This window comes from Nilaparvata lugens, chromosome 7 (genome assembly GCF_014356525.2).
Source record: "Nilaparvata lugens isolate BPH chromosome 7, ASM1435652v1, whole genome shotgun sequence".
Lineage (NCBI taxonomy): Eukaryota > Metazoa > Arthropoda > Insecta > Hemiptera > Delphacidae > Nilaparvata > Nilaparvata lugens.
In genome coordinates, this window is record NC_052510.1 from 24750003 (window position 1) to 24777203 (window position 27201).

The following is a 27201-nucleotide window of genomic DNA, read 5'->3' on the forward strand; positions in this document are numbered from 1 at the left end:
TTGGTGGTAGTATGTTACTTTAACGGGCATTTAGCGCGGAAAAACGTACATTGTTCGATTTACTGGACAATTAAGATTATAGGACATTCAAACTTCTGAAGAGGTCCTGGGGGAAAAGCAAGCGGTGTAACGAAGGGGTTACTCTTCGGTTAAAGGCTATGTACACCCATCAAAAATTCAACTTTTTCCTACATTGTTGCGCACAAATGTCTTTATTGACTTGGCTATAACTTTATTGACTGGGCTATAGGTGTAATCAGAACGAACTTGCTATCATATCAAATTCACAGACATGCCTCTTACTGTCTTACAAAATAAACCCTACTTATTCAGGAATAAGTTACCTGAGACCATCCATAAATTAGAATCATACCAGCGGTTCAAAAAACTTTAAAGTCAATGTTAACCAGAATCGTCTATTACCCTTTTCCTTTACAAAAATACAATTAGTCTTTATTTACAATAGTTTAAAAAAATATTTAATAGTCTTTATTTACAAAAAGCCAATTAGACACTGGACATTTTAAAAATCAACAGTCAAATTAGATGTACTGGACATTTGATATATTAGAACATAATATTTGTTGATGTGAAGATTTAATGTTTGGTTATTGTGTTTTACTGTTGTGACATTGCATTCTGCATATTGTATTAATTTATAATGAATTCTGTATGTGACCTGGCTTATGTAGGTACAGAATTACCCTGGCTCAAATAAAAATCATTGAATCATACTCGGTGGCAGAGTTTTTTTTTGATAGATTTTAAGGAGAAATTTATTTTATTTTGATAAGTATTCTAAAACTGTGACTGAAAATATATTGATTTTATTGTATGATGATATTAACTGTAATGTTATTATTTATTATTATTATAAATTATAATACCAATTTGACAAGTTATGAATCAAATCGGACAATGATGTTATGTAATTGATTAAAATTAAATTAACATATTTAAATAGAAAATTAGAAGTAAAGAATAATGATAGGTCTTATGTTATTACTAATAGTAATATTCAAAAAACAATCAAAGTAAATAATGTTGAAGTTCGCAATAAACTACGCAAACGTATTATGAGGGTTGAGAGATATTTCAAAGCATCAATATTGTAATTAAAAACAATACTGTGTTTTGAAACATGAACTGAAAACTCAGGGGAAGATAACCATAACCTTAACTTTAGACTAGTACACTAGCAGTAATTCCTAGCCTATTGATAATTGTTTTCTAATTAATACCAATAAATTGTTATTAATTTTTCATTTTTGAATTATACATTTTTTTGACAAATGGGACTCATTCATTATATTATTCTATAATTATCATGCTTTTGGTTACAAAAAATATTGGGCTACCTATAGGTTAAATTTTATTTCAGACAAGTAAAAAACTCACACAAATGCTTGTCGAAGAAACCAGAGCTTAATAAATCACTACACTATTAAAAGTACAAATAAACACTTTGGAAATTTATTTGAATACCAAAAAACAAGTTTAGTCAAAGCTAATTAGAACAAACAGAATTGTCGGACTACTGATTTCGGACATATTGCTCACTTGACTAGACGACAGAAGCAAGAAAGCAACCTGACTGACTGCCTGGCAAGGCAAACTGCTGTTCCAAAAATTTCCCGTTTCATACTTGCTTACCCATTATAATAGATATTATAATTTTTGATAAGTTCAATTCAAAAAATTGATATAGCATATTCTACAATAATCTAAATTTAGAAAAAATATATTATTGTGCAGAAAATAGATGTGTTTATGTTTGAAATTCGAATGTTATCATGTGCTAAAGTTGCATCACTGCCTTTTATCCGTTAGAAAAGCAGAGTAGCAGACAACAAAATTAATTCATTGCTGTTGCTGTTTTATATTTTATATATTAGAATGGTTATTACTGTGAAATTATTATTTTTAAACATTATTTTGCATTTCTAATCATTTTTAGGTTTCTAATTTAATTTGTTTTTGCAATGTGTAAATGTGCAAATTGTTCGATTCTTGGATGCTAGCAAGCTAGGTGCATCTGATCAGTGGTCACCAGGTTTTCAGTTTATTAGGGCTATTTTATAGTTTGAACCGTCTACAAAAAGCTTTTCATAGAAATATCGTCACAAAAAGTAAGTTTTTATATTTCATTGTTTATTTTATAGTACTTCTACCGATACTAGCACACCGCCTGGGCTAAAGTGCGCGTCCAGTGCCAACATACCTGTCATCAAATTTTTGGTTGGGATCGATTTAGTATGTTATTTTGAGCACAAAATTACAAAAATTAAACGGCGCTCACTATTGTTTTAAAATAAACTAAGTTCAAAGTAGCAGAACTTTACATGCATTTATCCTATAAGTAGCTAAGGTTAGGAAAAGCGTTAGGTTAGGAAAAGCTTTATGTTAGGCAAGCTTAGGTTAGGAAAAGCCTTGGGTTAGGAAAACTCAGATTAGGAATATCATAATTTGACGATTTAAATAATCAAAATGGCTGCTACTCATAGGTTAAATGCATGTAAAATTGTGCTACTTTGAACTTAGTTTATTTAAAAAACAATAGTGAGCGCCGTTTAATTTTTGTGATTTTGTGCTCAAAATAACATACTAAATCGATCCCAACCAAAAATTTGATGATTGGTATGTTGGCACTGGACGTGCACTTACACCACTAGCCTGCCCACATAAATACATTATATCTATTATAAAGTAAAAGTACGGTAGTCTACCGTTTTGTCATCTTACCATTCGATGCCATCTATCCAGTTCCCTGGTCATGGATGTAGAAGGAGAAATTAAGGAATTAAGTTTTAATCTAGTTTAGCTAGATATTCCTCATTGGATATACTAAACAGAATTGCATAATTCATCAGCCTAAGGCTCATAGGCTACATAAATTAATTACCATTGTTTTACTTGAGCTGGCTTCACAAACAACTTTAGCTTAATAGTTGAAATATAACGCCCATACATTTTAATAAGATTATTATATTTGTTCTTTGGCCGGGCTGAATAGAATTACCCTAGTCAGATAGAACTTGTGGGAGGTACAAAAGCTTATGTAGCTTATGTAGGAGGTATTAAAGCTTATGCAATGTTAAAAGCTTACTTATTTGAGAAAGTTCACTGGGCTATAAGGACTTCTTTCAGAAAATTTTCTAAATAATTAACGATTATTCTTACCTAGAAGAGTTGACCTACTATGATTTAGTTCTTTTTAAGATGAATATCTAATAAAAAAATCATGTAATACTTAAGAGACCCATACTGCTCTTTATCGAATTGCATCTTTCTCTTTAAGATTGTGGGCTTCTCGTAATAGAGTGTAAATTGATAACTAGTTTAGATCTCCTGACAATTAAAGTACCGTATCTAGAAATAATATTACTTTTATTATTAAGGAAGATACAAATAAATTTTATTTCCATTAATATACAAATAAACAATCTAATCAATAAAATGTACATAATATTCAAAAATACAATATAATTATGGAATCCACTACAAATATAAATAATTGTTTTTTTTTTGGAAATTAACCGACTAAACTATAGGAAACCCATGTTCTGGAGCAGGTGAACATAAATGTTACATACTATGACTCAGACCTAGTAATGTAAAATTCCCCGGAATTTAAGTTCGAGGAAATATTCCCAGGGAATTTAAAAGAAATATCCCTAAAAATCATAAATTCCCGAGAATTTATGGGAACTATGATTTATGGGAATTTATGATTTCTCTCATAAAAATTACCGAAAAAGACGTTTTTTGTTACACAAGGTCTCAATCACTTGTTATACAACAGATTAATTTATGTAAGAAATATAAGGATGAATCCTTTTATAAATTGTAGTAAGTTCAAAGAAAACAGTAATTTGAAGTTCATAGACTGAAAGGAGAAATGAGCACTCAATAAATCATCCAATTGCACCACTATTAACATGCTACTTTCATGTCTAAGATTTTATTACTTCCTAATAAATGCCTGGAAATCAGGTAAACAAAGGTAACAAAGTATTGAGTGTAATTTAACGTTCATTGCATGATTTTATTTCTCCGCACAAAAATAATTGACCCCCTAAATAAAATAGAGTAGAATATAAACCCAAAAATTAGAAATTATAAAATACAGGCTAAACTAAAACAAGGAGCATACTCCAGTTTAATTCAATATTAAAAAGAAACGAATTCCACAGCTCACAACCTTTCAAGAGTCATTGAGGCTCACTTAACTTGTAATAAGATACTAGTCCAGGCAACGAATGCTCAAAAAGATATAGAGGGAAAAGTTTGGAACCCAATTTTTGACCTCGCAGTCCTTTTAAGGATAGTGAGGGGGTAAGTATATAAAAAGTCCTCACTCCTACCACACTCAACACTAAAGCTGCTAAAATTGATGGAAAGCATAAAATGATGAAATAATACATTAAATTGAAGAGAATTGAATGCTCTACAACTCACTGTCTTTTAAATACCGTACTCTTATAGTCCAGTCAATGAAAGATTATAGAGGGAAAATTGTTTAACACAATTTTTGACCCCGTAGCTCTTCTATTAAGGATAGTAAGGGAGTAATCATTTTAAAAGTCCTCACTCCTACCCCCTGTGTAAAAATTATATTTTTTCGATGCATTGTTGTTGAGTAATAAGCCCTGAATGTGCAAAAAGTTGGAAGAATAACTATCTTTTCAAAGAATTTACACTTTTAAAAGTGAATATCTCAAAATCTAAAGAAGATATCACAAAACTCTACTGTACAAAACTTGTAGGAAATTTATCTAGCTTCATTTTTACTCAGTTAGCCATGTCGCTGAAATGCTTGTTTCCCAGTTATATGCGTGTCAGCCAGAAATGAAAAAATGCAACTTTTAAACTACCCTCATCCCTTAAGCTCAAGAATTAGGGACGAGGACTTTTGTTCACCTTCTAACTAGTTCAAACAAAGCTGTGAAGTCAAATATTGTGTTCCAAACATTCCCTCCCAATTTCCCTGACAATTGATCTATTGTTGTTAAACTGAAGATTTCACACTCAACACTATAACGGCTGCAACAATCGTTGGGAGATGCGTAAAATAATGAGATCATAGATGAAATTGAAGAGAATATAGGCTAATGCTCTATGAGTCCATGAGGCCAAAACGATGAAAAAATCGGAGCCGGAAGGGTTTTTCTTCAAAAGGTGATACCTTAGAGAGCTCATTCCTAGAAAACTGAGAGATATGGAAAAGTGTTAGAAATGAAACTTGTAGGATAATTTGTAAGCTTTGATATTATGATTGTGTTCGACAATATTTTCCGAAAAGCGCATATTTTTCGAGATATTGTTATGCAAAAAAACAAAATATGGCACTTCAAAACCACCCCCACCACCTTAGCATAGGGGGTGGGAGTGAGGTCTTTTGATATGTTTGCCCCCTTACTACCCTTAAAAGAGCTACGGGGTCAAAAATTGTGTTCCAAAATTTTTCCTCTATAATATTTCATTGACTGGACTATAGGAGTATTTAAAAGACAGTGAGTGTGACAGTTTAAAAAACAGGCTCAAAGAATGATGATTTATTGATTATATCAATGTAAAATGTGGCTGAGCTTGATCAATATAAAAATGAATGATGATTTATTGATTATATTGATGTAAAATATGAGTGGGATTGATCAATTTCAATCATTATTAGAGCAATTTTATAAATACCCTCAAGTTCCCATAAATTCCCTAAATTTCTTGGCTTCGGAAATATTCCCGGAAATATTGCCAAATCATAAGTTCCTTCCCACTGGAAATATTCCCGATCCACATCACTACTCAGACCAACCTTGTCACGGTTTGAAATGTAAGTCCATTAGTTATTCTATCAGGTTATGCTTCTCGCTTGTTTCAGGAAGATGTATAAGGAATATGAGCCGCATCCTTTTTCTCAGCCAGATGAGGACAATACAGCTGAATCACTACCTCTTATAGATTTAGATATGATCAAATCTTACTCACAGAAAAGGTTCGTAGTAAAATCTATTCTCAATTATATAGTAAAATCTATTCTCAATTATATAGTTACAAACTAAGTAACAAATATGATTTTATTACAAACTTCTTTAAAATTTTTCTATCTACTCTATTTTTCTATTTACTCCATAATAATAATACAAATAATAGGTACAATCCTTGATAAACTCGATAATGTAATACATTTTTCTAGCCTCAGATTTGGAGAAGAGTGAATAAGTCTCTACATTGAGGTGTAACTGTATCTACATTGAGGTGTTTGAATCATCCGGGTTGCTTGGTATTCAAATCAAAATTAATCATCCGCAATAAAAATGGAATATAAAACGGATTGTTAATTGACCGAGCAAAGTGAGGTCCAAGATTCACATTTCACGGTTTCGCATTTCTCTTTATGTTTGTTTGTTTTTATGTATGTATGTATGTTTGTTTGTTTGTTTGTTCCACATTTACGGCGAAACGCGACAATCGATTTTTATGAAATTTGACAGGAAATTTCCTTTTTGAATTGCGCGTGGATGTAAAGAGTGGGGCAGAACCGATTGACAAGCTTGGAAGGGTTATAGTAATGGACCGTTCAACTTGGAAAATAATTCTTTAATGGGTTCAACTCAGTTTGAAATGTAGTGTTTATTGACAATTTTTGAAAATTTAATAAGTTGAATGGCGGCCATCAGCAGCAATACACTGTAGTAGCGTATTTTTGAAGTTTTAAAACGCATTTTGGCACTCTGGGATTGATAAGGCCTGGATCTCTTCTAAGATTCGCTCCTTTAGTCCAAGGTGTGTGGTGAAGTTTAAAAACTTTTTTGTGAGGTAACCCCATAGAAAAAGATTGAATATGCTTGAATTGGGTGAGCGTGCTGGCCATAGTTCTTTGAGAATGGCAACATCACCGTCAATGTCATTTCCCAGCGTTATGTGACAATGTTTACAAACGTTTTCTGCGCCCCAAATTGGAAGAACTTGCTGAGGAACATGATTTGGGAGAAATATGGTTTAAACAGGATGAATCTGTTGAAATTTAACTAAACCAAGATAAACATTAGTTTTGTTTTTTTGTTTCTAAATTTCCAAATAATCCAATGTTTTCAAGTTTTGAAAACTTTATAGTTTACAGTTTGGTGCAATATTTTTATTCTTATCGGTTTTCAATCAAATTAAATTCTTAATTTCGGTTTGTGTATTTCTGGTCTCGGAATTTGATCCAAGGTGAAGCAACATAACCTACCTTTTAGACATTGGCTTACTACTATTAAAATTCGGAAAGGGAACAATTTTGGGCTAGGCCTGTTGGTTCTTTTCTAATCATGTATTTTATTTGAGCATTGTTTAATGTAAATAAATAAATAAAAAGCTGCAGCCCACACAGGGCGCATTTCAATGAATGTGTTGAGACAAATGTTTCCAGGGCGGCTCACTAAGGGTGGACTTGAGGTGGCCGGCACGCTCACCCGATTTAAGCATATGCGATTTTTTTCTATGGGGTTACCTCGAAAATAAAGTTTTCAAACATCGCCCACACACCTTGGAAGTGTTAAAGGAGCGAATCAGAGAAGAGATCCAGGCCTTACCAATCGCAGTGTGCCAAAATGCGTTTTAAAACTTCAAAAATACAGTACTTCAGTGTATTGCTACTGGTGGCCGCCATTCAACTGATATAATTTTCAGAACTTATCAATAAAAACTACATTTCAAACTGAATTAAATCCATTAAAGAATTTTTTTCCAAGTTGAACGGTTCATTACTTATAACCCTTCCAAACTCGTCAATCGGCTCTGCCCCACTCTGTATATGTGAGGTTTTTTGAAATTTCACATTTTAAGGATTATATAAAAGGAAGAGGAATTTCTCCAATATTACTGTAAAATTCAGACTAATTATATGAATAATTCATAATTAATCAGCTGTTGAGTGGATTATTAATTGCACGCAATAAATTTTGATAACTCTAAGGGCCGGTTTCCGAGCTCGTGATCTATAAGTTCTGGAATTACAGAGTCCAGGATTAAAACAAGCTCTCGGGTCTAAATCAATTTTCTGAGTGACGGGTTTGTTCTAAACTCCGGGTCTATTGAGTTCTCGACTTATTTGAGTCCAGGACTTTAACGGAGTGAACATGAGGGAAATTCACAATATTTTGCTGTTGTATTGTTGGCATTAGGCCTGTAGCAAAACAGCTGATTGCAGCGGGATAATTCAAATGCTTTCCAAACTGTTTTGTGACAACTATTTTGTGAAAATACGTTTCGATTTTTTTGTATTGTGTAGATTTATAAATTCAAAGCAAACCCTAACCTTTTGAAATATGAGTAAAAAAATAAACATTCCATTTTACGTTATGCTATTATTTTATCATTGATTTTGGAATAAATTTGGGTCTATTTGAGTCCTTGACTACGTTAACGCTCTGACTCGGAAAGCCGATTTTCTGACTCCAGAGTTTCGAGCTGAATCCCGAGCTCGTAAACCGGCCCTAAGTAATTGAATGTATAATAATATATTGATGTTGGCAATACCACTATATTATTATCTTTCAATTTAGTGGTAGTGTCAACATCAACGTCTCATTCTTTCAATTGTGGGGAAATACCATAACATCCCTTACTACAGAATCAAACTTAGTAACATAGTATTTCCTCTCGAACTTTCTTTCTGCTTTCAACGGGGGCTGTCCAGTTGGCAGTGTGTGTTGTAGGAAATTAGCTTTCGGTGATTAGCATTGTTGATACGCCAATCCAATCAGCCATTGGCCGTTTTTTAAATCGGCCCATACATTGATCTTCCATTGCACATCCTGCCATTTTTTGAATTGGCACGACCAGCTTGGCATAGCACGATGAGCGCCATAATACTGAAAATTCAGTTCGCTCCATGCCGTGCTAGAAGTCGGTAGTGAAAGTTGATATTTTCTGGTTCACTAGCTTTGCCAGTAGTAACGAAGAAGAAAGCTTTAGCAGTATTGTTGATATTGGTGCTATTCAGGGGACAGGAAAGCAAAGTAGAGAAGGCAAGTATGGACGAAAAATTGGTTGAAGGGAAGAGAAAAATATTCATACATGAGACTTTTGAAAGAATTGCGTGAGATTCATGAAAATGATTATAGGAACTACTTGCGGATGGATAACGATACATTTAGTTATGTGTTGGAAAAGGTTGGGCTGCGCATCGAAAGACAGGGCACTAATTTCAGAAAAGCTATAACAGCTGAACAACGCTTAGTTGCCACGCTTAGATGTATAGCCATTGGGAGGTCACTAGAGAACATGAAGTTCTTAACTATAATTTCACCTCAAGCCCTTGGCCACATCATAGCGGAGAGTTGTAGAGCTATCTATAAAGTTTTAAAGGATGAATACTCAAAGGTAAGAAAAATTATGAAAACTCCAAACTGTAAAGTACGTTTATGAAAACCACGAATAAAAGGAAAAGGAACATAATAATTGTCCAAAAATTAATTATTCCGGTCTAAATTGTTACATTCAAATGAACAATGATGACTCAAGTGAAATGTATATAAAACAATACGGTACTAAACCTCCTCTTGATCACTCAAAAAAAGCAGGAGTTGGTAGTACCACACGTGTTTGGACACGCGTAGTGAGTCTGTGCCAGTTTGTGGTTGGCGAGAGTAATGATAAAATGATAAAAGCCCTTATAGTTTCAGGCGAAAAGTTTTGAAGATTAAGGTTGTGATCACATTGAATTCGTATGTGCAATGTGCAAGTGCTCCTCAGATCATGCATAAGTCGAACAACAAAATTTGAAAAGTGCCATTGAAACACGTTGTGACTTGCATGTAGCTGCTCACACTGAACGCAACCAGCAAGTGCACGCTTCCAGTGTGAGTGTTTCTACTGCTCTTTCCACATTTTGTTTCTCATCTGCACGCTTGCAAACTTTCATTTTAACATACACACATTTAATATGATCACACCCCAAGGATAAAACTCTGGGTTAACCAAATGAACAAGATCACTGAACTAAAGATATACAAAACAAAGAATAAAATGTCCAGGAATCAATACCTACTTCATTTTTATTTTATAACGAATGACAGTTTCATATTTGAAAGCTATTATTACAGTCATTACAATTACATATTGTTCATTGATGACACTATTGGTGTTACTTTAGTAATTGTTTCAACTGTTGCCATTTTATTTCGAATAAATGTTTTTAACAATATATTGATTCCTTCCTTCTTTATGCAGCAGGCGATTGGGCAGACGATTAGGATCGTTGAAGAGCGCAGAGTCAGATTTGAAAAATCTCGACAAGAAAAACAATGAGTTTGCCAATCGCGACCATTCTTCCGGTCTCCACAACGATCTGTCCGGTTTGTCTGTTGATCGGGACGGGTCTCAGCCAACATGCCTGTCATCACCGATGGATTTTCTGCGAGCTAAATCGAAAAGTCCAGTATCATCAAATTGTGCGCCCAATAGAGACACCAGCTCTTCACTCAAGGAAAATAGAAACCCCCATCATGCTGACTTGAAGTTTCATCAGTCAACGCCTTTCTTCTTGTCTTCGCAATGCAGTAACCGCAACCAAAATGTTGAACTGAATACAGGAACGTCTCAAAAACCATCCTTCATGTTCTCCTCTACACAAGACATGAACCGGACTTATTTGGTGGAAAAGAACAACACGAGTCCCACTGTGCCCAAAGAAGAATCTGTTGAGCCATTGAATCTTTCTCAGCATCACGATTATGCCAACAAAAGTATTGACCGATTGCAGTTTGATAGTGTCCAGAAATTATCCATGCCCGAACTGTTGAACAAACACAAGTCATTGTCGCCAGAGTACCAAACGACACCCCATTGCAACCGAACTGTCAAACAAGACAGAATTCTTCAACCTAACAACTATTTGTCTTCTTCTCTGTCAAATAATAATCAGAATCTATTCCATAAACCGTCGTCTTTTGTACAGAAAGAAACTACCTCACTTCATAAAGAACCTCCTCCTGCTCATAAAGAATTGTCTGCTGTACAGAAAGAATCAACACTTCTTAGAGAACCGCCTCCTGCTCATAAAGAATTGTCTGTTGTGCAGAAAGAACTGTCCACTCTCCATAAACATCCACCGCCAGCCCATAAAGAAGTGTTTCAACCGTTCCCTATTCAGAAAAGATCACCTCCCTTACAAAAAGAGCCACCGTTCCCTGTTCAGAATAGATCACCTCCCTTACAAAAAGAGCCACCGTTCTCAGTTCAGAAACAATCACCTCCCTTACATAAAGAACCACCGGCCCCTATTCAGAAGCAATCGCCTCCCGAACTGTTTGCTGTGCCCAAAGATCCGATCCCTGTTCGAAAAGAACCATCGCCTGAACATGCCTTCAAGAGACCCGCTGAAGTTGCCGCTGTGCCAAGCCACAAACAGCGGCCAGTTAGCTGTCTCAACATCACAAGGGCGGCTGTCTCCACCAACCAGCCTCAGCAAAGGGTGCCACCAGCGGCTCAACAACCACTACCAGTCGACAACAAAGCTAACATTATCTACGTCAACTCCAAACCATACATAAGTCTGAGTCTTCTGGGTAAAGGTGGAACCAGCAAAGTCTTTTTGGTAAGTTATCAAATACAACCTACTTGATTGATCAAATATTCACACTTGAATAGAGGATACAGTACAGTCATTATTAAATATTTTACAACTAAATTCACATTCTATTATAGAGCTGTTTATGTTATTTGATAATTAGATATAAAATTAGATTTAAACTTGATAAAAATATTTTTAAGTTTTCGTCCACGTACAAGGTATAATTTGTATAGAAATATCAATACAATGTATACAAATATCTATCAGGTATCATCCTTGATCTAAACATTTTAACAAAAAATTATATAGCCTAATATAATTATTAAGAATCAAGAATTATAATACAGTTCAATAAAAACTTGAATGTGATTTTAGAATAGTGAGTTCAAGAAATGCGAGTTCAGAATAGGCTATAGATGACATTGAATAAGACTTTTTGATACCCACAAAACCCTCAAACTAAACAGTTGGAGGTTGAGTACACTACCAGTAAGAGTGGAATTTAAAGATATATTTACTCTTTTTGAATTATGAAAATTCAAGAAAGCTTGCTGGTTGTAGAGCTATCCAATCATAACTTGTGGATTCCAATATTTTGTAGAACCCAGAAATTTGTTTAACAACTTATATAGATTTATAATTCGACTGCGAATTATTTTTTCCAATAAATTATAGACGTATGATGTATCAAAAACAGACTATTGTTTGAGCATTTATAAAGAGGTTCAGTAAATTATCTAGACATTTTTATAAAACCATCTTCATCGGGATGATGTATTACTACATAGTTCTAGTGAAAAATAATAAAATTGGCAAATTTATCCTATTATGTAATAAAACCTAGACCTATATGTAGTTTTTCTCACTGAAATAGTTTCATCTACACAAAAATGAAGCTGAAACTAGATACAAATGACAATGATGCCATGAGCATAAAAGAAACTTGAGTTGGGAGAAATCGATCTTTCTCTGACAGTTAAGCTTGATTCCCACATACTTTTCTGAAAGTTGTGAAATACTGATGAATTGAATAAATAATAAAATACATTAATATCATATCCATGAGCTGCAGAAGACTATTGCCACATGTGTAAGCCGAGTCGTGTAAGTATGAACAGTCCCATTGGAAGAACTTATGGTTATAAATATTTTACTCTGCCGGACACTTTCCCTGGCACTGATATGTCAGAATCCAACACAACATCGTGTCATTTACAACAAGTGTTCAATTTAATGCTATTATTTGATATTATGGTTTTAGATTCATGTGCAATGCAGTACCGTATTCCAAAATTAGAATAATACTTTATACATTACAATTGTTCAGTAGCTACAATGCAATTTTTCCCCCTGAAAATTTTAAGGAACACTGAATGGTCAGGGATATAATTAAATATGTATATACAGTAGGTCACTGATGGCTAATCACTTATTAGTAGCAAAGTTATTGGACATTTGCTAAATCAATTCGCGCATAAACACACCTTTTTAGTGCGAGTAATACTTTATACAATTTGCTCAATTGATTGTGTATCTATCATTATTTCTGTAGAAATGCTCAACTCTTCCATCAAATTTTCAAATATGTGTGTGAATAATACCAAACCGTTGTTTTTAAGTTGTATAATTCCTTTTCACTATTTGCAGGTTCAAGATCCTAGCTCAAATAAGCTAAAGGCCATCAAGTGTGTGGATTTATCAAGAGTTGATCAAATGTTTGCCAATGCCTATTTGAATGAAATTGAACTTCTCATCAAACTTCAAGAATGTGACACAGTCATAAAAATGTTCGATCAGTAAGTTTTCATGTGAATACTCGATTCTCAGTTCAGTTTTCATGATGTTAGCTTATGAAATAAATTTACAGTATTTAATTTAACATCACTTCGGGAAGTTTGACTTTAAACAGATAGTGGAATTTTGTTTCTTAATCATGGGTGGCATTAGCGGATAGGCAGGGTATTCTATAATAACGCTGTTACATGATGTAAAGCAGAATTTAATTTGAACAGTAGATTATTGTACTGTATCTAGTATCTACAATGCTGAAAAATCAATCCTTCTTTGACAGTAAACGTCGAAATTCTTAGAAAACAGAAAAATCATAGAACGTGCATTGTAAATCTTTACATTTTGAAATGCAAATAGGAAAGTATTCTTTTTCCGATTACTACTTTTTGAGTAATGATCAAAAAGAGACTTAAAACTGACTAGTTTTCATTCTGACTTCTGAGAGACTGAAGTTTAAATTTTTGGGACAGATCATTTCAAATTTGGTAAGAGATAAATCCATGAAATTTCGAGGATGAATTCCTTATTGTTGATTGAATGAAACAAATATTATTATTAAAAATATAATTTTTTGAGAAAATTATACAATTTACTAGAAATGACCAAAAATAAAAACTAATATAATTTTTTTTCAGTTGAGCTATTTTTTGGTGAATTATAAAAATAACGTTATCAAAAATTGATATTTTCTAAAAAATCGTTTTCTTCAACCAACAATATCATGGAAATCTCAACATTTTATGGATTTATCTGTTACAGAATTCGAAATGATCTGTCCAAAAAATGTAAACTTCAGGCTCTCATATTTCAAAAAGTAATGATCGGAAGTTCGTGAGAAAACTTTTTTATTTTGATAGCTTGACAGTATAGGGTACACATCGAAATACTTTGAAAAATATCACCAGTAGAGTTTTTTAGCCTGTGCACAGCCATAAACATGTCATCTACTTCTCTAAACAATATTTTTATTCTAAATATTCGACTCCTGAGTGAGTTGCCTATCACTTGAGAAGCAATTACTATATGAGCAAATACAGTACTTCTGAGTAAACTGTATACCTTAACTAACACAACTAATCAATGTTTTTATTTTACGTAGCTGAAGTACTTTAATTACAGGGCTTCAAAGCTTTATAAAAGTAAGATTTAATATTTGTTATGGGATGAATAATAGAGCGAGGTATCAATTATTACAAACTGTAGTTCAATACATAATAATTGAAGAACATCGCATTGTTAAAAATGATGTACCTATATAATTTAAAAGACAAAATGCCTAATGGAAAAATGAATTTCAGATTAAGTAATACCGTATCAATATGCAGTTTCGTTTGACTTATTTGAGTAGAAGAACTTGACTCGTGCTTTTAAGTAATTCAATTATGCGGTTTGAAAACAGTGTCATGAATTTGTGATTATGAAGTCAGGGGCGAGGCGTGACTTTTTGGTTCTGTCATCTGCAGGAACAATTCTGTTGAAAGATCCCTCCCTCACTTGAAAGATAATAATGTTCAATTTTAGACGATTATTTATCGAGCAAGATGACATCTAGTATAAGATAAGTTTACTATTCAAAATCCTAGAGTTGAAAAGTCTAGAACTTGGCTAAATCTCAAGATCGGGAACTGGCCTTTAATAATTTAAATATATTTAAAAAATTGAAATGAAATTATAATTATGATCAATATATTGACAAATTGCAAACAAAATAATTATCGTATGGTTTGCAACACTGGCGCGGAACAGTGGACTCGCAGAAAATAGCTATGTCTTATATATAGCGACCGTTTACTCCACCATCGTTTACTGGGAGAGGGAGAGTAATGTTGCAGAAGAGTGGTGGTACCGAATGCTAAATAACATTACTGGAATCGCTTATTTTTGAGAATCACATTGAACGGATGGAACTGATGATGCAGTAGTCTACTTTGTTCAAACTTGGCGCGCTCGCAAAAAACTATTATCTTTTGAATGAAAAAGAATAAGAAATTGTCAAAAAACCACAGATTTATTGATACTTAGAAAGACCGGTTTCGGTTATTACACCATTGTCAATCTCTGATAAACTAAAACTAAATACAAGAGCAGCAGAATTAGAGCAGCAACTCTGCTGCTCTTGTATTTAATTTTAGTTTATAAGAGATTGACAATGGTGTAATAACCGAAACCGGTATTTCCAAGTATCAATAAATCTGTGGTTTTTGACAATTTCTTAGTCTTTTTCATTCATTATGAATAATTACCACAATATCAACTTCTCAGCTACACAAAAAGTATTATCTTTTGGTTTCTTCACCTTTTTTTATTTATTTTAAATACTTTCAATCTGAATAATATACACATTACATATCATTTTCTGTTCAGTCATCGGCGAATCCAGAGATGACGAGACGCCTCGCCTCTGAATGAAGTGTGTTTTAATAATTGTTATATGTTTTTGATTCCAGTGAATATCTTGAAAATGAAAGAATGCTGTATGTTGTTTTGGAAAAAGGCGATACAGACTTCACAAGACTTATAAGGAATCTTTCCAAAGAGAAAAATGAAAAAGATCCTTTCATGATTTTCTACTATTGGGGTCAAATATTGAAAGCCGTTAAGGATATTCATGATAGAGGTAAATATACTAATTCTGTGTTTGTTATTTTATCATTTAAATTTTAATTATTAGGTTCTAGGAGGCTCCTTTAGTTAGATTTCAGTATTGCTCAACAATCATCAATCTTTGAGATTCGCTAAAATTGAGGTGAGTACGACCATTGCCGTCTCTTTGTATAGAGACGGCAATGGTATGATTCGCAAAAACAATTTCATACTGCTGTGGATGCAATCACAAAGTAAGATTGAACAATTAGTGCAGTCAAATAGTCGATTTTCAGGAAACAGCCCCGAAAGATTTTTTCTCGACGTTTCTATTTGTATTATGGGGCGCTGAATTCGAATCTGAAATTTGATGACATGCCAGGGGGCGACTTCACCTCCAAAATCCCCAAAATTTCTGACTTTTAAAATTTTTTCATTTAATCTCGAAAACCTTGAGTTTTTCGAGAACAAGCATTCTTTACAAAATTAAAGATGATAAATTTCCAATTAATTGAGTGGTCGCGCAGGTCTTTACCAATTTTGGTTCCGAAGCTACGAATTTTCAAAAAAGGGGTATTTATGAAGGCATTTTTAAAATTATGCAAACCTACCACTTTTACCCTATACAACTTGGATCTTTTTCTAGTAATGATAAAAAACCACACATCACGTGAAATTCACTTTTTAGTAATGATAAAAAACCACACATCACGTGAAATTCACTTTTTAGTAATGATAAAAAACCACACATCACCTTGAATTCATACCAAATCTGGTATTTTCCATTAGTGGTCTAATAGTTTAATTCACTCATTATGCCCAAATATCGGAGCACCGAGCTTCGCTCGTTATTTTTATTTATTGATAAACAGAACCATAGCCTACTATAGATAGAGTAAGCCATGACAGAACACAATTCTCTCAAATGATCTTGTTTAAATTTACAGCTGGCTGTACGTCAGCTTATGAATTTCGGGGATGTGATATTTTGATTTTCCACAGAATCACTCGCTCACTTTTCACCATCCACAGACGACGAAAGTCTCAGCTGTTTCAGCCAAGGATGGATTATCCTTTTAATGTCGTTCAGCGAGTTTTCCCAAGGATGAGACCTAGTGCAATCGAATTTTTAAATCATAAACCTACTATGCTCCAAATTTCGTGAAAATCTTTAGAGCCGTTCTCGAGATCCGTTGAACATAAATAACCAGATATAAAAATATAAACAGATATACAGAAATTGCTCGCTTAATATAATGCCCAGTAGTTTCATTCACTCATTATGCTTAATTCACTCATTCAAATCAATCAAATCAAATCCATTGATTGCCAACGACAAGTATAAAACAAGTATTGGCCACGTCATAAAAATACAATCATTGTTATACATGTACATAATATCACAATTTCATCACAATTTAAAAATTATTCATATTAAAGCTAAAATATTCATTCAGATTGTAAAATCAGTTTCTAATTAGAAAATCTCTAATTCTTAATTTAAAATCTTCCACAGCCAAGTCTCTAATGTTTAATGGTAATTGGTTAAAGAATATAATTGCACACGCCCTAAAACTCACATGACTGGATTTGTACCGACAATATTCAATTTACTTTTGGTATTGTGGGAATGAATTTGAGAATGACTAGAAAAGGACATAACATTGGTTTTTACGAACAATAAACATTGAAATATAAAAATACAGGGTAAACACATAATTCTAAGCTTAATGAAAAGAGGGTGGAACTTGACATATATTTCTTATTGCCCTCTTTTGTAAAATAAACAAAATTAACATCATTGTAGTTTCCCTATAATATCGTACCATAGAAAAGATGAGAGTGTATATAGCTATAGTAAACAGTAATTAGGATTTTTTGAGACACTATCTCCTTCAGTATCTTGAGCATAAAAGTACCCCTTGTTACTTTTGGGCTAGTGTAATCAACATGACTCTTCCACTTCATATTACTTTGTATGTTGAAGCCTAGGAATTTGACTAAATGTGGTGAATGTCGAGTTCCATAAGACACAGATAAATCCTGTGTTTTGTCTAATAGCTATGCCCATTTATCTAATTATGCCCAATAGTTTCATTCACTCATTATGCGGAAAAGCTTATCGCCTTGTATGCGACAATCACTTGAAATCTTAAATCTGAAATTTTCATATAGATGGAAATTGATGAGAAATTGCATCTATTCAAATGCTAATCAATGAATATTATTATTGAACGAAAATTCAAATTAAATGCTGTAAATCACCCCGAAGACTTCTGCTACTGCAAATATTGACAACAGGGTTAACAGCTAGATGGAAATTCGATGAGAGCTACTATCCAAAATTATTTGCCAGCCCGGAAATCAAACCCGGTACCTCCTAATTGCTAGTCAGGAAAGCTTACCCTTACACCAAAAGGACATTCTCTGGATAGCAGCGCTCATTTTATACAAATTATAAATTGGAGGTACCGGGCTCGATTTCCGGGCTGGCAAATAATTTTGGATAGTAGCTCTCATCGAATTTCCATCTAGCTGTTAACCCTGTTAACAGGCTTAACCCTGTAGAGGGTTGAGTGTAAGAGAGGGCCGACTGTGCCCTAACTTCGCCCTCCTAGGTCAAAAATAAAGGCAGTCGTTCTATTGTATTCTATTCTATTCTGTTGTCAATATTTACAGTAGCAGAAGTCTTCGGGTTGATTTACAGCATTTAATTTGGATTTTCGTTTAATAATAATTATAAATTTGTATATACTGTAAGCCCATGCATTACGTATAAATGAAATTACTTAGAAATAGAATCTATTCACTCTACTTGACTCTAATTTACATGCAGTCTTGATTATCCACATTTTATCTTCTGTAGTGAAATTAATTGAAAATTTCCATTACCAGGTGATGTTAGGACTTGAAAGTGTCCTCTATCGGCTCTACCATTGGTTTTATTGAAACCAATCTCACTCTATCAAGCATTGGACCAATAAAGACAATAAGAGTGTTTTCAATTAATCTGAGTTTCATGATGAAAAAACTCCGCAGAGCCTTTGCTGAGTATTATAATACATATAGCTTGAATCGGTCCTGGTCCTGGTTTACTAATCAAATATTTATCTATTAGGTTAGCACAAAAATACAATGATCGGAAAAAAAATCTGGTGTGGTACACTCACACAACTTTCCTTGCTCATTGAACTGTAAGCCTCATTCTCAAACGAGAATAATTTAGGGGAATAACATAATGACGATTGGCGGCAACATGTTTGCAACTACGATCAGATTACTGTATATGTGTATATTTATAATAATTGTTTTCAGAGTACTTTTTCCTTTGTGTAAATTGTGAAATTCGATGATTTTTTAAAAAGTTGTCAAAACAGCTGTTCTACGGATGAAATATCTTGACTATGACTGTGTTCTTTTTATAAACACTGCTCTACCTACCTACCTCATGCACGAGAAGGAGGTTACAAAGTCCATTTCTTAAGGATGAGATGGACCCCCCATTAGTTTCCCAGGAAAAAGACTCATGCCAGTCGATAGAGCTGATAAATAACTATACTGGGTATGAATTTGAAAAAAAATCGTTAGAGCCGTTTTTGAGAAAACCGTGAAAAACATGGTTTTTTAGTCATTATCCTCCATTTTTCTCAAGTATATTACGGAGCTCCTGAAATTTTCCCAGAAATGAGACTCATGCCAGTTGATAGGGTTCATAAATAGCTTTCCATGGTATAAATTTGAAGAAAATCGTTAAAGCCGTTTTCGAGATAACCTTGAAAACATGGTTTTTTAGTAATTATCCGCCATTTTTTCCGCCATCTTGAATTGAATTTTATTAAATTTCTTATTGTCGGATCCTCATGGTATAAGGACCTTAAGTTAAAAATTTCAAGTCAATCGGTTAATTAGGAATGGAGTTATCGTGTTCACAGACATACACAAATACACACATACACACACACACAGACCAACACCCAAGAATCAAGTTTTTGGACTCAGGAGACCTTAAAACGTATGGAAAACTTGAAATTAGGGTACCTTAATTTTTTTGGAAAGCAATACTTTCCTTACATATGTTAATAGGGCAAGGAAAGTAAAAAACAGGATATTGTTCAAAAATTCTTAAAACAATTTTAAATTTGGATGGATTGATAATAAAACTCTCGTAAAAAACGAAAAAACTTTAAACAAATTAATATGTTTCTTAATAGATTCTATTGCCAGGTTACTTTCCTTAAAACAAGGAGGAACTTGAAACATGGACTTTGTATTCCTAAAGCAGCCTTCACACAGAGACAATAGTAGCTTGTAGCTTCTACTAGCTGCAACCGTAACTGTCCCTGTGTACAGCGTTGTCCCTGTAACATTGTACCATTAACCATTGTTCCTGTGTACATCGTTGTCCCTGTAACATTGTCCCATTAACCATTGGCCCTACAGCGTGCTGTAGTGTTTCATAGGATTGAGGAAACCCTACATTCTGGATAAGGTATTGATGGAGTCTTTTCTTTCACTAGAGCAACTTTTGCAAAACAGCAAGAATAGCGACTCGTATGCTTAGTGTGTGTGATTTAAAGTTTTGGGTCGAGTCTTCTATTAAATACAGGAACAGTTACAGAATAAATACAGGAATATGTCCCAAGAGAAAACAAGACATGTCCCACTTTTCACCTTCAAGCTGTGTTATGTTTGTCGACTGCAAATTTTAGAGTCAACTGTTACTATGAAACAGCATATATAACCATTTTTTTTAGAAAGAAGTTGGAATACTTACGAATTTAACATTTACTGGATACTGGATTTAAGATTTGGTATAACAATAATAAATAGTAGATATTCATACTGGCCGATGTACTATTACCGAATCAGTCAACTCTTTCAAGAATCATTGTGGTGTTTGAAATGACAGATTTAGTGTACAATGGATGTGACTAAATTTTATTCTATCTTACTCATTTTGACAGAATCAGTAGGTGTGTATCTAATTAATAAAATGAGAGCAAATAATTCTGTACTTTTCATGATGATGATTATTCGGGAAATAATCACTGAAAAACACTGAAGATGTAAACATGTTTTTGTTTTTCTCTAAATAAATTCGTGATATTTGACTAGGCCTACATTCTTGTGTTTTCATATTGCTGTTTTTGTGTGCAGGCATCATCCATTCGGATTTGAAACCAGATAACTTCCTGCTGGTACAAGGAAAGCTGAAGCTCATCGATTTCGGCATAGCTTCGTCTCTGTCTGGCGACATGACCAGTGTCTTACTTGAAGTCACATTTGGAACATTGAACTACATCAGTCCAGAAGCGATCCCCAATGGTCATGCCAGCAAGCATGGTTACAAGGTAACTTTACCTTCTACAGTAACATTATATTAAACACAAGTTTTTCGTTATCAATAATTCTTGGGACTTGCATATTGTATGGGGGCCACCGCGCAGTGAACAATGGATAGTTTTTATGCTTTTCTCCAACTGTTAGATTTAGTGCCTTTCCGTATACATGGTCAGAATATCTACCTATCTACTCAATAGAGGCCTTACTTTAAGGTTTATCTAGTGGTCTCTACGAATACACCAGAACAGAACCTATAAATAAATAGGTAATAATGGTTCTGAGTTGTACATAAAGAAATGTACGCTCAATAAATGTCGAAGCATAACGGTACATTGAATTCAGTATTTGGGTTCAACACATAACATCTGGGTCCAACACATAGCTGGGAATGCAATGTGCATGCATTAGATTCAATTTTGATATTTTCAATTCATAGGACTGAAGTAAGCAATATGCTGAGTTTTAACATAAAGCAATAGCTTCACCGTACTAATACATTTCTTGTCTTTTTTATTTAGGGCTACTTTTAATATAAATAAAAATATAAATCTCAGTACCCTTTTAAATTATTTTGTCACAGCATGTTTCCTAAAGAAAAAGGACGAGAAATTGTATTAGTACGGTGGTGCTATTGCTTTATTAAGTTAAAACTCAGCATATTGCTTAGTTGAGTCCTATGAAGTCAAAATATAAAAATTAAATCTAATGCATGCACATTGCATCCCCAGCTATGTGTTGGACCCAGATGTTATGTGTTGAACCCAAATACTGAATTCAATGTACCGTTATGCTTCGTCATTTATTGAGTGGTCTGCTCTCATTTCTACCAATTTTCACTTATTTATTCATCAGAGTGACCATCCAACCATAAAATGCTCCTTTCTTTGAGATATTTTTTGAAATTTATATGTTGTCTTTCGTTTTCTCAATTTCAATCCAAAACATGAATTTCTACCCGATTTTCCTACACTTTAATACTTAAAAACTCCACTGTAACCTCCAACTAATGGTTTGCCGTTAGATTTATTCATTCATTGATTCATACAATAATGGAATGAAAAATAGGCGCTAGCCCAAAATTTCTTCTGTTCCTAAATTTAGTCCAATAAATTTCCAAAGTAGGGTTAGGTTTACCTCAAACAAAACAGTTGCTTCAGAGAACCTTAAGAGTGCGCTGTAGCATTCGGCCTTATTGAATTGATTTCCTATATTAAGATCAATATGATAGCAGTCCAATCATGACACTTTTTGAAACACATCTCGTCTACAGTTCGCATCGGATCTTCTTGAAAAAAAAACATTGTATAGAGTTTTCAGCGTAGCCGGACAATAACTTTGATAGTCCTTCCAGAAATATTGAAAAATGTTCAAACTGGAAATGTTATTTTTTCTTATCATTAAGTTATTTTGAAAATTAAAAAAGTAAAAAAAATTGTCCTGGCAAATTAAATTTTCTTTCCAATGACTTATAGAACATGCATTTTTACCAAATTAGTACATTAGGAAACAAGTTGGAGACTTAGGCCCGTATTGAGATGTCCTATTTAAATGGAGAAATGTCAGCTCTCCGTTCAAACATCGAATGAAACACATTATGATGAATGCAACCATATCTACAAGTAAACGTGGATACGTGGATTAGCGTGAAACGTAGTGTTAGCATATGACCCCAAGTAAAAAAACTTCTTCTCTATTAATAAAAAGTTGAAATGTAGGTTATGTAACAATTTGTAGTGACTCTTTAAACTTTCACGTTAAAACCAAACTCTATATACCTCAATTTTCAATTCCAAAAGCCAAAATGAACAATCTCAAAAAACTAGCCAATACAATCTACAATGGAAATAATAGCCAATGTATTGTGGATGACTTCCTGTATTATTATCATGATCTTCCGAAAAGAATTATTTCCCTACAGCCAATTATCCAAAATTCCTCTCATGTTACTATGTCCGTTTTTACTCATTTTTTGAATAATTGTTGACGGGTTTGCAGATATCGTGCAAGTCAGACGTGTGGTCGTTGGGCTGTATCCTGTACAACCTCGTCTACGGGAAGACGCCGTTCTCACACCTGGCCAGGGACTGGATCAAAATGCAGGCAATCGTCGACACGTCCCATGTCATCGAGTTCCCAGAAGAGGTTGTCGGCTGGCGAATCCCACTTTTCCTCCTGGAAAGTATGAAACAGTGCCTCAATCGTGATCCGAAACAGAGGCCTACAGTTGCTGATCTTATCAGCCGACTAAAGTCAGTTTGCGATTCCATTTCGTTTCAGCGATAAAACAATAAAATTAATGATAAACAGAAGTTGTCCATAGGAAAATAATGTAAATAATTGTAGTATTTCCAGTAGTTTCATTCTGAACACTTGAGTAGAAGAAAAATAAAAAAGGTGGAAAGAAAGATAAACTGCAAGTGAAATATTTATGTACTCGAATTAATGAAACTTTTTATTGGAACAATATATTAAAGTTATAATTATAAGACATTTTCGCCTTCAGACTTAGCCTTCTTCCTCTATTTCTATGAATATGTTTCATTAATAAGAGTTTAGTCTACTTTTCAGGTATTCATATTTTCTGACTAATTCACATATTACTGATTTATATTTTACGACACAATTGAGCTTTAATTATTGATGTAATAGAGGCTATACTTGTTTTCAATTTGTACTTTAATTAATCAACTGAAAGCTCCTTATATGTGCACTATGAATATCTGGTAAATTTGTGCTGGTAATCAATATTCTGGTACGTCTGATAGCTCCTTACATTTGAAAGAATAAGACGTTGATGTTGTCAGTAATACTATATCAACGTCGAAATTCTTTCAATAATGGAGAAATACCAATACATCTATTACCATACAATCAAATCCTTACATTAGCGCAATTTAATATCTGTAAATTTTTTCATCTCTTACCTTCAGGGGTTTTCTTGTTTAATATTCAAATTTTAGTTGAAGATAAATTTTATGTTGTAATAGGACTGGATTGTACCATAGCCTTGATCTGTCATTTTTTAACATTATCTATAAAATAATATTGTTGACATTTGAGTTCTGTTGAGCAACTAATTTGAAATCCGATTCGAGTTGAGTGGTCAAAACTTTTTGTAATTTCAAAGGTATATTTTTAGACTAGTAAAATTGAAAGAAATGAGAGATTTGTATGAGATCTATGTCACATTGACAAGTATGAAGAATCGTCTTGCACAATTCTGTATGAGCTGTAATATCACGCTCATGTATTTGAAATATATGAGGACATGTATGCGATTGCATGTTTTGTCTGATCATACTTGTATCTCATACCAATCCCTCATACTTGTCCATGAAGGCCCAATTCATAAAGAACGGCACGGACTTTGTGGAAGCGTGGCTTATGCAATGCTCATCAGCTGGGCGGGGCAGTTATAATTGTAAACCTCTTCCTTGCCTCATGTTTAATCTCGGAAAATGCTTGCGGGATAATGTTGATCCCTCATTTTCTGAGGTTAGACATGTGACTAAGAACTTGTGTGCCCTTTCTTGTACGTCACGAGAGACGGGGTGACGGCGAAAAAGGGACTGTCCGTGTCCCTTTCTGGGGACTGTTCGTCTCTTCTATGAACATTGAACCTTTGGAGAGAGGCGGAAGAGGCAAAACCCTTCGTCTGTTCTGTGTGAATTGGACCTAAAGGTACTCAAAAACATCTTTTGGTCGCCATTTTGATACTTGGTAGTGATAAGTGATTAATATAAAACGTTTTTTTTTTAACAAATCCTAAGTTTAGCTTTACGAGAAATACAGTTTTGTTCACTCGTTCAGCATTGTCTAGATTCCTTCAAGTTAGCCTTTGTAGGAAATCTTTGTAGTATTTGATATTTATTTACACATTACTTTAAATGCAGACTCCTCTAAACAGTACAAAGTTGGTGATTTAAAGATTAATATTATTATTGTAACTTTTCTTCCAATAATCTAATGAAGTTTCAAAACAGTAAAAAAGAAATAACGATTTCAGCTCCTTGATAGTTAGTTCTAGATGTAACGAAATTATTATCAATCCAGTACATCCAAGGAAAGTTAATCTCAAATTCAATACCATTTACAAATATTCCAATCAATCCAAAAAGATGTTCACTTTTAAGTTTTTTCAATAGACAAAAATATATTTAAAAATTTTAAACACAAATAAAAAGGGATAAATAGCAAAGAAAACACATAATCTATTATTCCAAATGAATAAAATTGTATCTTCCAGTTATAATAAATTACTCTTTTTGAATTATAACTTCCTGTCATTCATCATCGTGGAAATGAAAGTGATAACTTGTTTAGATTCCAGTAGTTTTATAATTATATTAGAGAATACTAGATATATTCACAATTTAAAGAACTATAAAAACTGTGTTGAATATCAATCGATTTTTAATCTTAACTCATATTATTGATTTCAGAAATATATTAGGATTTGGTACTAATTCAAATTTTCTAAAATATTTATTTTGTTCATAAATAAATCAATTTCAACTTACACCTACATTTTTAAACATTTTTTTTCAATAATTGCTAGGTACTAAGTGCTAAGAGAAAAGTTGAAACCTTCCATTAATTTAAAGTATTATATTATTAAATACTTTGGAATTGTGAAATTTCGAGTAACTAACTATGAAATTAAAGTTAACTCAAATAGACTGATGATATAAGTATTTAGTATTACTTTTGTCTCGTGTGGAGCAAAAATAGTAATATCCCCAAAGTCATTCATATTTATATCGCATTGTAATTAAGTCAACTTTTAAGAGTATTAACCTTTGACCTAATATTTAACTAACTGATAATTTCATAATTTGTGTTTCAAGGTTGAATAATTTATGCACAGCACGATGATTTTTCCCTATTGGGTCATTAAAAGAACCCATAGTAGTGGAATAATAATTATTAAGGCTATGGAAATTATCATTCTATATTAAGTTAGTACCTTCTAATTTAGTTGATATCACACTTTTGATAAGTCGAGTTGCTAGACATATATTCAAATTATAATCATATTTTATCATCTCCTTGCGTGCTAGAATTCTATATTTATTGTATATATTGCTATAATGATGCTTTCCAATTACAACTGTGATGTGTAAATAGATCTCGTAGTATAAATGCGAAGAATAAATTCATATTTTCGAAATATTTTTGTTGCAGTCACTGATTTGGATGTTATTCCTTTACTATCCCAAGTTCATTAAATAACAAACTATTCATTAGTTTTAGTCATATTTTACTTAGGCTACTTTTACCATAGTAAGAGAAAAAATAGCTTAGATAAAGGATAGCAATATTATTCGTATTCACTTTTTCTTTATGGGGCTACTACAATAATTAGTGAAATTGTTGTGATTTAATAAAATAGAATATAATATTCTTCAAAAAGGGTTCAGTACTTGATCATTTTTATTTCACTTCAATAATTTTCAATTTCAATTTATTAAAAACACACAAAACAAGACAAAACAAAATTACAAAGAATTACGAAACAAATAAAACACAATAAAATGTTACAAATATAAAAAACCATGGGCTTTGTGGTTGGGTGTGTTGGAGAAGAGAAAAAAAGAGAGGAAGATACCTAGCCAACTATGGTTTCCCATGTAATAGGCAGGCAAAGAAGAGAAGAGAAGTAATGAGGAAAAAAGGGAAGAGAGAAATGGGGGGAAGGAAGAAAACAGAGGAATAGGTATTCAAAATAAAGGTAAGCGAGTCCACTGAAAAAAATTAGAAAAATTTGATATTATTTGTCTATGCCATACCGTATCGTTTGTCTATGTACTTACCGTATTAACATTTCAAACTGATATCGGCTAATGTAATATAACGCTGATTTAGGAAAATTTATATTATTTTCACTCTTGTGAAGATTGGTGGCTTTTACTTGTCTATATCCTCAT

At 33.2% G+C, this 27201-nt stretch overlaps 1 protein-coding gene across 1 annotated transcript; it reads left to right on the plus strand.

Annotated features, from left to right (window-relative positions):
- The first annotated feature begins 1821 nt into the window (after positions 1-1821).
- LOC111047241 (dual specificity protein kinase TTK) lies at positions 1822-26446 on the plus strand. The gene is made up of 7 exons (XM_022332950.2): positions 1822-2129; positions 5879-5992; positions 10216-11581; positions 13205-13353; positions 15796-15965; positions 21089-21282; positions 23270-26446. The coding sequence occupies exons 2-7, from the start codon at positions 5883-5885 to the stop codon at positions 23555-23557; spliced, it is 2277 nt and encodes a 758-aa protein (XP_022188642.2). The 5' UTR covers positions 1822-2129; positions 5879-5882; the 3' UTR covers positions 23558-26446.
- The last annotated feature ends 755 nt before the right edge of the window (positions 26447-27201 follow it).